The following is a 12,453-nucleotide window of genomic DNA, read 5'->3' as shown; positions in this document are numbered from 1 at the left end:
ATGCAAAACATGCATTTTCGTAAGACTAATGACATGCGAATGAAGCCTTGGTTTGTGTCTCTGTCCCCTATTTGCCTTTTTAAGGTTTTCGAAACGTCAGAGTTTGCGTCTCACCCGCTTTTCTCAGTGGCTCAGGGAGGGCTGGATCTGCAACAAGTGAGTATGATTTGTCCGTGAAGGATAATACAGGGAGCCGTGCTTCCCGCTCTCTCTTTATTTGCCTCTTTCGCCCCTGCATGGAGATGGGAATCCTGTTCCCCTCTATCATTCCTCCTGCCGCATGTTGCAGCCAGTGTCCTCCCCACTTGAGCAAGTGAGCGAGACTACACAGCAATTACTGTTTTTAGACATGAGATTGTTTTTCCACTTGACATTCAGTTCAGGCATGGCTTTACCGTCGATCTGCTGCAGTTGCATTGATGTTTGCTAAGAACTGAGTTTTGACTTGTTTTTTTACATTTGTAATTTGTTACAGGTATTTAATATAGGGTGTCCCCCAAGGCCGTGGTTTTGGTCCCATCAGATTTCCGATGTTTTAAAAGATTTAGCAATACCCCAGAACGCTTACTTTTCTGTGTTAGCATGTAGCTCACGCACATACAATTACGAGCTTTAACACTTTAAAATGTATGCGCTCATACATTTTGTGAGGAACCGACCAAAATTTAAGTTGATTTTTCAGCATTTTGCAAACAATTTAGCTTTAAAGTGTATAATTTACAGGGCGGGAAAAATGCTCATCACTGATTTTTCTTTGAGAAACATTTATTCTGGATGTTTTAGTGGCATATACCCTGCTGCTGTTAGAAGTTCATCTGAGGATACTATGATGGTGTGAATGACTGATAATCTCCGACTTAATGTTCAGGTCTTCTGGGCAGACTATTATCAGTGTATATGTGCGGGTTTTACTATGAAGATTAACAGGAACAGTTGATAGCATCAAGTCAGCTTTCCCAAGTCAGCAGTTATCATGGCCTGGAGACACAATATTAAGGTTAAAATATTTACAAAAAACCCTTCGTGTGGTTGCACATCTGTGTGATTTTCGCAAAAACACACGTTCAGCAGGATGTCTTAACTGATTTCATTTGCATAAGCGCAAATTTGTGCTCAAACTTTGGTTCATTTATGAGAGCCAGTGACATTTGCTGTCACCGCTTGCTGGCATGACACATATAATAATCCAGGTCTGATTAAGATCCAGCTAAAATGATGGTCTGTTCCTCATACAAAACCAAAACAATGTTTTGAGATTGACGTTCCCTGGTCACTGCTTGCCTTCCATGTATGGAAAACCACCGCATGAATATTACCGCAATCTTCCTGTGTTTTGAGAGCGAATTAATGATGACGGAATATTCTTTTTTGGGTGAACTGTTCCTTTAAGTGTCAGCCGCCTCTGACTAATGCTGATGTGAAGGCTAAAAAGGGGAACCATGTGACCTTCCAATACACACACTCTACCTCGAGAGCTGTAAGGACGAGGTGTCAGGCCCGAGCACTGACATTCTCTTAAACGAGCGGAGATAAATGCTGTCTGCCAGGAGACAGGGGACTGACAACATCACCACGGCTCTCGCTAATGAAGGCACCACGTATGTGTGTGTGTGCATAAGGATTACGCAGCGTTAAGTGGCTCAGCCAGGCGATTAATGCTTTTCTACATTATTTACGAGCGTTTTGAGCTCAGAGAACAGGAAGGAAAGAAATAATATGGAAATGACGGAAATGATGAAAGCTCTGCCTTAAGTCCTTACCCAGTAGGCACGTGTATCTTCCCAAGCTTTTGAAACCAAGTAATAGTTCGACCAAATAAAATTCCAGCTTATTTCTTCGCCCACATTTTACTGCTAACCTTTTTAAGGGCTACGAGTCTCCAGAAATCAAGTGTCATTAAAGAGGTCCATATATTCCAAACCTTCTGAAGTCAGAAACAGACCAAAATCAGTCATCAATAATCAGCTAGAAATTAATTTTTGGACAAGAAAAAAAACTGAATGTGAGATGCAAAAGTGGAGGCAGACGAAGGAAAAACTTGCGTGTGCAGATTTAGGGAAACTAAATGGTCGGAGGAGTCCTGCGTACGTCGCCAGAGAAGTAATTTTGAATTAGACATTACAAGGTCAGTATAGATCCAAATGTGAAGTACATTTAGAAAACAGATATAGTGGATTTTCATTTCATGCCGACTTTAATCTTCTCCTCGGCTCTAAAATCTCATTTTGCATTCAAATGACACATCCGGATGCATTTTGTTTTACTTCAGATGTCTTCGAATATAGTGCATATCTTAGTCCGCGACCTTCTAGTTTGCAAGCCCCTTTTTGTGCTCCACAGAAGCAAGCAAGCTGTATTTTGGAAAATGTACATGAGGGCAAACAATAAAGATAGCAAAACAAAATGGGAGTCTATCAGAGACATTGAAGGGTAGAGGTGCCAGTCACGTAACAAACTCTGAGCTCACCTCCGGAGACAAGCTAAATCCGTCCTGACAAAGAAGGGTCATGTTTTCTCCCCCCCTAAACAATGTTTGCCTTGAGAGCCGTGACCAATCATTTTCATTAACTTGGCTACCAGAGACACAAACTAGGGTTGCTCCTCAACATGGACTGCCATTTCTGCATCACTGATTTTTTTTATTTTATTTTCCATTTTATCCTCCCTCGGCTTCTCTCTCTCCATCTCTCTTCCACGTGTTTAAACTTTTAAACAGGCTTATGCAAGAGAACCTCTGGGAAAAGCACACAGCGTTCTCTGTAGCTTTTGCGTCTGGCTATTTGGCTTCTCATTCTCTTTGATGAAGAAGCCTTGATTCAGAGATCTTCTAGTTTCACATCTGTCCCCTTTAGAAAGCTTTTGAACTGAAAGGTAGGAGGGTGGTCTAGAGGAGTTAGTGACCCCCTGGTTCAGTTGAAAAGTGCCCATATACCTTCTAACATCAGGCAACAGAAAAGAGGTGATTGGCAAACAACTCTAGGCTTGTATGTTTGTATGTTGTATAGATATTTACCGATAATTACATATCAACATACATTTATAATTTAACAGCTTCAATGTTTAGCATGAAGTCAGAAAGTTATATACCTCTTTGAGGATTCTTTCAGTGATATTTTCATGTATATGTTGTTAAATGTCTGATGATAGCTCCTACCGTTTGTTTCCTGATTCGAAGATGATTAGAAATTGCATAATAGCACCCCTTACCTTAAAACAAAGCATGGATTACTAGAACATTCCTTCAATGGTGGGGAAAGAGTTAAATAGGAGCTTAAAAATGAATGATTTAATATGTTCTGAGAGCATCTTTCAATTTTAACACTTGTTACCATTTCTTTTTCAGGCTTATACTGTACAAAACCAATACGGCATTCCACACTCAGAGGTAAGAAGCTTTAGAGAGAATTTCTGAAGATGAACCATCTTCCTATTGCATAACGTCCATTAGTTGAGTGTTCTTTTTGTGAAGTAAATGAGCTTGTTATAATTGTGAATTAACTATACAGTATGGTTCAATTCTCAGCTGTGTCTTCTCACAATAAAACCCTTTCGTACAATTAAAATGACTCTCGCCCTCACATTTTCCTTTTTTTCTTTTTCCTCAGTTGGCCAAGTTGCACCAGTTGTCCATGCAGCAGGGTCTCGCCCCCATAGCTCAACCAACGGCCACCCCGGTTCTGCCTGGTATGTTTTGCCAATCCGAGTCTCTTTGAAGAAGAAGATAATGGTTGGGATGGAAGCAGATCACACAAATTATGGGTTAGACAGTGGCTTAGACTGTAATCAGCTTGTTGCCACCTTGGTCACACAAGCAGGATTCCCCTTTCAAATTGTTCACTGGAATATAGTGCGGAGGTGATCTAATTATGTTTTCAAAGCCTGGGAACAGTGTGAATGCAAAACGTAGCTTATTTTTACACTTTGTTAACTCTGTCTACTTCTAATCGTTCTAAACTTCTTGCAGAGAAGACTCTAGTGCGAAAACAACTTATATTTACCTCGAAGCACAAGTCTGCGTTAGTAGTGCTAAATCGTCTCGTACAGTGAGTGTGGATGTGACACAATTCCACCTGAGAAATCAAGCTTAAGTATATGGAATCAAACAGACCTCCCAAAGACCCAGAGGCCACCCAAGTTCAAGGTAATACACCTGAACTGCATGCAGCATACGGCACATGAAGATTACAGCTGCAAAAATGGGGCCAAGCTTTACAGGGCTCCACAGTCAGCTCCTGGGGCTTCTCAGAAGCATGACAAATGTCCAGCTAAAGAAAAAGGAAGGTTTCTCTTCTTTTCTTGCTCCTTCATTTTTTTTTCTTGCACAGAACCAGACATCCAATTATACAGCCACCCCAAGTTATTCAGTGATGTCTTTCAAGTTATATGGAGTTTCCCAACATTTGCCAAAGGTTTTGTTGTTTAGGCTCTCTAAAGCCAACAGACTGTTGAATATTACGTAAATAAGCACTTTTGGAGCAAATGTGAGAATCAAAAAGCCCCTTCAAGGAACTGAGTGGTCGAAACAAATGTAATAGTTGCCCCCTGCTGCTAAAACTACAAGAGCACATCCTATCATGATATGGCTGGGGAATTCGATTATGTCTGAGGTAAAAAGCTCATCAGTCAAGGCAATGTTTCAGTCTATTAAATAGGCCCCTGTTGGGTTGGGAGGCACTGCTGGGTCGGAGCCTCCTGCTGAGACAGGAAGTAGATGGTAAGAGAAACAAGCTAGCTAAATTAGCGGTTATGTGATAGCATCCTACTAACAGATAGGAGAACACTTAAAAGAATATTCTGGGTTATATGCAATTTAATCTTTAATACAGAGCAGTAATGACATAATGTTGATCCACACGCGTAGGTTTTGGCTTATGATCAGGCGAAGAGGCTCTTTTATGCTAAAAGGATTATACTTTAGTAGTTTGTGAGGTAAGTGGTTGTTCAATTGGACTAGCGGCTATCAGGATATGAGGGCTGAGGGTATCTTGGTTATTTTTTTCAAGGTTACAAGGATAACCTTTATGATTTACAAACCATATATAATTTTAAAACAATTTCATGTCCCTTTCTGAACTCATGCCATTAGTTGAGCTGCTGTTGTAACATACACAAGAGCGGAGAAAAGGGAGAAAGAAAATGTGCTGTGCATGATGGGTAAAAACACTGAATTCTCCTATGGTTTGTTAACTCGGTACCTATTCCTCTTCCAGCAGGCCTTGAGTCCAGTTCCCAGACAGCATCACAAGAACTTCTCATTCCAAATGACGTAAGTGCAAAAATGTCTTTTTTGCAAGTATCACATTACTCATGCTACTCATTGATATTCTGTCCAACAGCACTTTTGCTTTAGTAATAATGCTTAATTATGTTTATGTTGTGTGCAAAGACATTATTAAATCTTTGAGGACAGTCGGATCTTTGTTTTAGATTCAGGAGCTTACTCTAGAAAGCCTGTTGTTTTTAAAAGAGCACCTCTCACGGCACACTTTGGCTATACAAAAATCCTGAAACTTTTCTTTCAAACACACAGACTTGTGTCTTTTTATCTGTCCACCCCCTGCTCTGCTAGAAGAGCTTCACAAGATCCAGTTCAATCCTGTCATGGCGTCTGACATGCTTAGCACTCCTCTGCTGTCAAAACAGAGATGGTAAATAAAGCCAGAGCCTTTTGTCAGAGCTCTAGGTTGTGGTGCAGACCCCGCACCCCGGGGGCCAACGGGACGTTCTCTTCATGCCTTCTGACTGGGGCTCCCACTCGCCTCCACTTCTCCCTGAGATCACAGGATTAATCGACTGGCCAAGGGCCCAGCCGTTGACTCTGACCATATTCAATGCATACATTCACCTCCCATTGTTTTGTTATTTTAAGGCCTCATGACCAACCAGTAATAATCTACAGATAAGGCAGCAATTTTATTAAAACAACACAATCCACATTTGTTTGTGTATTGTTTCCCCATTATCTCACTGTATTAGTTTAACTGTTTATCTTCTAAAAAGCCATTGTAATGTCCTAAATTTGGTTTAGTTTTCACAATTATTCTTAGAACATGCCCTGAAATTTGAAAAATATTTCAGTTATACAAGCCATGCGCTCTTACAAAAGAGTGTGAAGCTTACATAGCATTTTTGATTTCTTGCGCAGCTGTAATGACTAAGTGGATGCATTATCTAAAGTGATTCCCTATAAGCAAAGCCATTGACTACCTTGATGCACATGAACAAGAACCCAGCTCTTATCACATTGACACCAGCTTCAAATAAATCTTGACTTCCTGAATGCATTCATTAGGTGCTAGACCTCATTTCTAAACCTCAACGCACATGGTAAACTTCAAAGAAACTTCACCCATTTCTCCAATCAAGAGCTAATTTAGCATGCTTGTACATTCATATTCTTGCGTAAAGCCATAAACAGGGCAATGGAAAGCATGTATTATTGAAATTCCCTTACAGCAATGCAATTCCAAGGCAAGGCGACATCAAACAGACATCAAACGCCTGGCAGACTAAGTTGTTTATCATTCGCAATCAGGTTTCTCTCTATAGAGGAGCAGTTTTTCCATGGCGAAGCATCCCTCTAAATCGGTAGTAACACGTCACAATTAGATTGGGTTCAGATCAGTGCTCTAGAGCGCAGCAGTGGATGTGGAGACTGGCCCCCGAGAGGTGGACTCGGCCATCAGAGATACCAGTTTTAGCTGGCAAAGAAATGTGTTCCTGCTCCCCATGATTTCAAAACTAAGAACTACGAAGTAGATTCACCTAAAATAGACCTGTCTTCAGCCTGACTACCCGTCTCTTGCTTTGGACAGATATGACCCCAAGCATGCACTTTGATGCAAAGAAATCAATAAAACATAAGATTTTGTTTGGAACTGGTCAACTTGACGGGTGGAGGAGGGAGGGTGGGTGTCCATACTTTGTTTCGTTGATATGTTGCTGGAGGATGGATAATTCATAGAGTTCAACGAAATGAAGGATATCAGTGGGAAAATATGTGGTGCAGTGCAGAGGACATGCTGGAATCCTCTACATCAGGGTGGCAGCAAGACCTGGCGGACGACTCTAAGCACTTAGCCACAATCAGCTGAGCCATTAATAGCCCCTGGGCACCAGGGAGAGCGGTGTGACGAATCAGGAGCTTTGACGTTCATATGACTCGTGAGGAAAGGAATGCTTTGTGGAGCAATTCTTGCTCACATAATCCAACTCACACTCAAAGTGAGGGTTGGGGGCTGGGATGCAGACTGGACAAAAGACAAGCTGTCAGCCATTTGAATGACAAACCGTTAACTCATCCCAGTTGGGGTCATTCCACTTTATCATTGTCTAAGCTTGACATCAAACCCTAAGGTCACCCAACCCCCTTGGCTTAGTTCCTTCAAGCTGTAAGGAGACATGTTCTGCAGAAGGTACAGTAAAAGCCCTGATGCTGCCACAGTAGGATGAATTAGTTGACAATCTGCTGTTGGTTTAAACTGACCGTCTGGATCTGCATGACGAATAAACACAATAAACCAGCACCTCAAAGTCAACCATGATAACATGCACACAAACAGAGATTGGAGTGTTTTTCAAGGAACACATTAGATACAGACATGAGAGTGCAAATACCTGAAATCAATAGTCACTTGGGCAATAGGACCAAGTGTATGCCATGTTTTATGAATTTCTGGATTGCAGTTGACCAAGCTCCAGGGAAATTATCCTGATGTGGAATCTGAGCAATACAATTTTAGTTTTCTTTGAACTGTCTAGGCTGTCATAATGTTTGTGTTTTTGCAATATGCACCATAAATAGTGGTGTCCTTTCCTGTTCCTGGAGGAACACTGTCCTGCAGAGTTTAACTCCAACCCCAATTAAACAGGCTTGAACCAGCCAGTCAAGGTTGAACCTGTCTTCATTTAGAATCATTTCATGTTATCAATCACTTTATCAATCACTTTCCTGGAGGTTTTTCCTCAAGGCCAATGTATGACCTTCGGCCCTCCAGAGGCTTGATTGGACACCCCTGTCTTAGAAGGAAATAGAGCCAAGGAATAGCAGTTTATATGTATTTATTATACTAATAGGTCTTTTCTTTTCTTAACAGCTGATTGGTTCAATAATCGGCAGACAGGGTACAAAAATCAACGAGATCCGCCAGGTTTCAGGGGCTCAGATTAAGATCGGCAGTCAACTGGACAGCACTAGTGACAGACACGTCACCATCACGGGCTCCCCAATCAGCATCAACTTGGCCCAGTATCTAATCACATCCTGGTAAGCATTGGAACCCATTTCATCATAACAGATCTAGGCTGTTTGGACTTGACCACTCCATGTGTTTACGTGGCATAATTTTCACAATGCTGTAGAGGACCCTGAAGTAGGAGACCCTGACAAAACCTCTGGGAATTTTCAATCCAGTCCATAGTTTGCTGGCCAAAAGAAGCACTCTCAAGCAAAAGCATTGCACAACTACAAAGCAAGGAGATGTGGTAGGAAGAAGCCAGGCTGAGGGATTAATTGGCCAAGTTTCAAGCCAGAAGCTTGTTAGAGCTTAAAGGCAGAGTATTTTGGCTGCCTCATAGACAGACTGTAATTTTCTCCCACGAGATCTATGTGGTTGCAATTTGATCAAATGTTGTGTCAGGAAAGAAAGCAGTAAATTCCTGACAGCTCAGTTCCTCAGCAAAGACTTTTCCGTCAATGCTGGGGCAAGATTTCATTTGCTAATGTAACAAAATTAATAGTTCTGTTCTTTACCCAGGCGTATGAAATTCTTCTAACGTCAGTTCAATTAACATAAGGAATTTACAAAACACTTATAATACATCTGAACGAATCAAACCAGTCTTGTTAGTAAAGTTCAAGTCAGTACCAGAAAGACGACTTGAATGTATTCTTTGGACCTAAGCATATGCATTAATGAATGATAATGAAGAAACGGAATTGGACTCCAAATGAGTGGCTTCTTTATTCCCAAATTTCTGTACTGGCTAGCAAAGAAATTTGTATTTCTAACAGATGCAGTGTCATGCGCAAAATAATATATTAATTCTTCTAGCATATTATGACTCAGCAGGTTGACAAGAGAGCAATAATTGGGTCTTGAATGAAATATTTATGCTTGTCTCAGGTGTGTTCAACAAGCAGACCGGTGCAGAATGTCAAACTCACTCTGAGAAGCCCCTCATTATTTTATTTGAAATATGGTACTCAGGCATCCTGCATGGAAAAATTGCTATGTTGGTTTTGGGAAAGCTTTTGTTGTTTTGTTTCTGTCTTAATATTATTGATTTTAGTGGTTTCTCATCAGTTGAATTCCTATCAGTTTGGTTTTTGACAAGTGACGGCAACAAACGCCGATCCCAGAGCAACCGAAGGCACTCTAGCGTCAGAATACTTCCTTAATGAGTCAGCTCCATCAAGCCATTAAAAATCAAACATGATTATTCATGTCCTGGATAAAGTCTGGAGACGTCACCCCCAATCAGTGTCACTCTCGAAGAATACTTCCTCCGAGACAGACGTCTCGTTTCAGTGCATTGCATCAGAGCGTTCTGCATATTGAACACACCCCATACTTGATAATGTCCTGAGAAATCAGTCATACGCCCTCGATATATATATATATATATATATATATATATATATATATATATATATATATATATATACGTTAATGACAGAGCACATTTGATTACACGCATTTGTCGACATGGTACTCAGTGCAAATGCATCTTTTTGACGACTTGATAAAAGATAAAGGAAATGCTACTGAAATTGAAATCATTTTGTTTCTTTTCCCAAAGCCCCTACCCAAGCCATCACCCTGAATTAAACAGCTCCTTTCCCATGAGTGCCAAGGTCCCCCCTCAAATAATCTGTTGCAACCACCAGCAAAACACACCTCTCTTATGATTTTTTGTTTCTGTTTTTTGATTCTTTCTTTTTTTTTTTTATTTCTCTCAATTTTTGTTTAACATGTCTTTTATTTAACCTTCTAACCCTTCTCCATCCGGCTCCCCTCCCTTGTCCCTCCACCCTCCTCTCCTCCACCTCCTTCCTTCCCTCCCTCGTACAGTTTAGAGACCGCCAAATCCACTGCCCAGTCCTCCTCCATGTCGACCCCTGTAGACCTCAACATGAGCTTCACCCAGACTGCTCCCCCTGCATCGTCCTCTGCCGCAGCCCTGGCAGCGATGGGCGGCCTGCCCCACGCTCCAATCTTGGGCGCCCCCTATACCCTTCCCCTCTCCAGCCTCCTGGGAATCAAATCCGTCCCCTTCCTGGCACTCTCGGCCCCTGCTGCCACAGCTGCCGCCGCTGCCGCCCCCGCCCACGGCACCTTGGCCTCCTACACCGCCAAGATCTCCTCCGCCAACGGCATCAAGAAACCAGAGCGACAGAAGTTTGCGCCCTACTGAAGAGGAGCTCCCGAGTACCTCCTTTGTTTCCGAGAGAGGAATACTTTGAGGGTTCTTCTCTTCTAGCCTGATGTAGCGGTGTAGAAACAGACAGTCCCACCTTTTCTTTTGGGTTTAGTAGCTTGTCCTGAAAAAGAAAAAAAAAAAACCTGTAGGAAAATAATGGCATAAATTTGAATTATGACTTTTTTTTTTTTGGCTGAGGTAGCCGCTAAAGCCATAGACTATTCCTAATCTCCTATTTTCCCGAAATCTTTACACACGTTTATTGTCTGCTCTTATTTATTGATAATAACGAAATATTCCCGCAAAGAGTTTATAACGTAGAACACTGTTGACTGATGCTAATCTCTTATGTATCAGCTTTTATACAATGATGTCTGTGAATGCTTCTGTATACAACTTCCTGATTTTTTTAGAAATCTTTAAATGATGTATTAAAACAAAATATGAAAAAAATAGGAAATGTTTTTAAAAAATGACAACGGATCTAAACCTTGCTTTTGTGTTACATTTTTACGTTTTGTTCACATTCGTTTTGAAATGTTATTTATTTTATTTATTGTGCGGAGTGTTTCTTTTACAGTCGATGTTTGTTTTCTGTAATGGCTGCAGGTAAAAAAAAAAAAAAAACATTTTCAAATTTCTTCCATTCGATCATGGTTACATACGTCCTGAAAAAGACACATGTCTAAGTAACCACGAACAAGATAGCTGTAGTGAGTTTCTTTACTTTCTATGGGAAGTGTTTGGTGCCACGGTGAATTCTGGTGTGATAAAATATCCAAATACGAAACATAGCCAGCGAATTTGGCTAGCCATTGGAGTGTATAGAAGATTTCATTTCAGGGGGTTTCTTTCACCATTTCTAATGGCATAAAATGACTACTATGCATGGTGACTGCCCTTGTTGGAAACTAATGCTGCATGTTGACTTGGCCCCTCACACTAGCAAAGATAGCTAACACGTAGGTCTCTGTCGATGGCGTTAAAAATAGGCAGTGTTGCAGAAGAGCAATATCGGTTTGAAAATACTCAAATATACACATATAGCAGACCTACACATAAACATGCTTCAAGTGTAGCTACAGTAATCATTATGCTCGATCACGGAGTATATTACGTGGACTGACTTTTTGTTCGTTTGTTATTTTTTCCTTTTTTTTAACAAAAAAAAAAAATTGAAATAATCACACTTATTTTTCTAAACCTAGAGTCCTAAAAATTGAATGTGACCACTCACACGATTCATTCACTTGGTAGATGTAGTGTAACCTTGACTCGTGTTTTGCCATTTTTTTCCTTTATTGTAATTTTTGGTTTTGTTTAGATCTTCTCAAACGTCTTTCCCATACTCATTTGCATGAATTTAACTTGGCGTCTATGCAAAACATCTCGGGGGCGGTTCAGCGAGGTATCCTATGTCATGCTTCATAGATGGCCCTAAATAAACCACCGTTGGGAAAGGGCTATCAGCAAAGGCGGAACCCAAGACAAGGACAATGATGCTCTCGAATTTATGAACCATGCTATGTATAATATATATACATAAATATATATGTTCTATTATATCCATATGTCCCATTCCAAAGCCTAACACATAACCACCATTTCACACACTATACAACAGTGTGGCTATGATAAACACTGCCGCACTTCACCGCGATAATTCCACGATAGCCGGACATGGTTCGAAAACTGTTCAGATGCTTGAATTATCCGAGGTCTGGTTTTTGGATTCACGCGAGGTTTCGTTTGTCAGCCTTGGCATAAATGCAACTCTTGTTTTAGTTTTATTCATCAATGCCATACAAATGAATAAAAACAATACTGTATTAACGTAATCCGGTCTCTTTTGTTCTTTCTCAGCTGCGTGAAATGAAACGACGTTAACATTAACAGCGGAGTGTGTGACGGTGATTAACAATTTAGCCTTTTATGTTTTAAATGGGAAGTTTAGACCTGAAAAGTGTTTGAACTTAACACCTCAAATAAGCAAGCAATTAAAACCAAGCCCTAAGGTACAGTGTGTGTTTT

General features: G+C 40.8%; 1 protein-coding gene across 6 annotated transcripts in view; it reads left to right on the top strand.

Annotated features, from left to right (window-relative positions):
- Positions 1 to 12,260, top strand: part of pcbp4 (poly(rC) binding protein 4) — a 73,544-nt gene extending 61,284 nt beyond the window's left edge. For 2 of the 6 annotated variants that reach the window (XM_043223403.1, XM_043223405.1), the window contains 6 exons: positions 85 to 156; positions 3,344 to 3,385; positions 3,606 to 3,684; positions 5,211 to 5,266; positions 8,097 to 8,266; positions 10,074 to 12,260. In XM_043223403.1, the coding sequence (XP_043079338.1) occupies positions 85 to 156; positions 3,344 to 3,385; positions 3,606 to 3,684; positions 5,211 to 5,266; positions 8,097 to 8,266; positions 10,074 to 10,416 (762 nt within the window). In that variant the 3' untranslated portion in view covers positions 10,417 to 12,260. The other 4 variants (XM_043223406.1, XM_043223409.1, XM_043223408.1 and 1 more) reach the window with 4 other exon arrangements.
- Positions 12,261 to 12,453: the final 193 nt, after the last annotated feature.

This window comes from Puntigrus tetrazona, chromosome 22 (genome assembly GCF_018831695.1).
Source record: "Puntigrus tetrazona isolate hp1 chromosome 22, ASM1883169v1, whole genome shotgun sequence".
Classification (NCBI taxonomy): domain Eukaryota; kingdom Metazoa; phylum Chordata; class Actinopteri; order Cypriniformes; family Cyprinidae; genus Puntigrus; species Puntigrus tetrazona.
The sequence above is the reverse complement of the archived record's forward strand: the minus strand, read 5'-3'. Positions and strand labels throughout refer to the sequence as shown.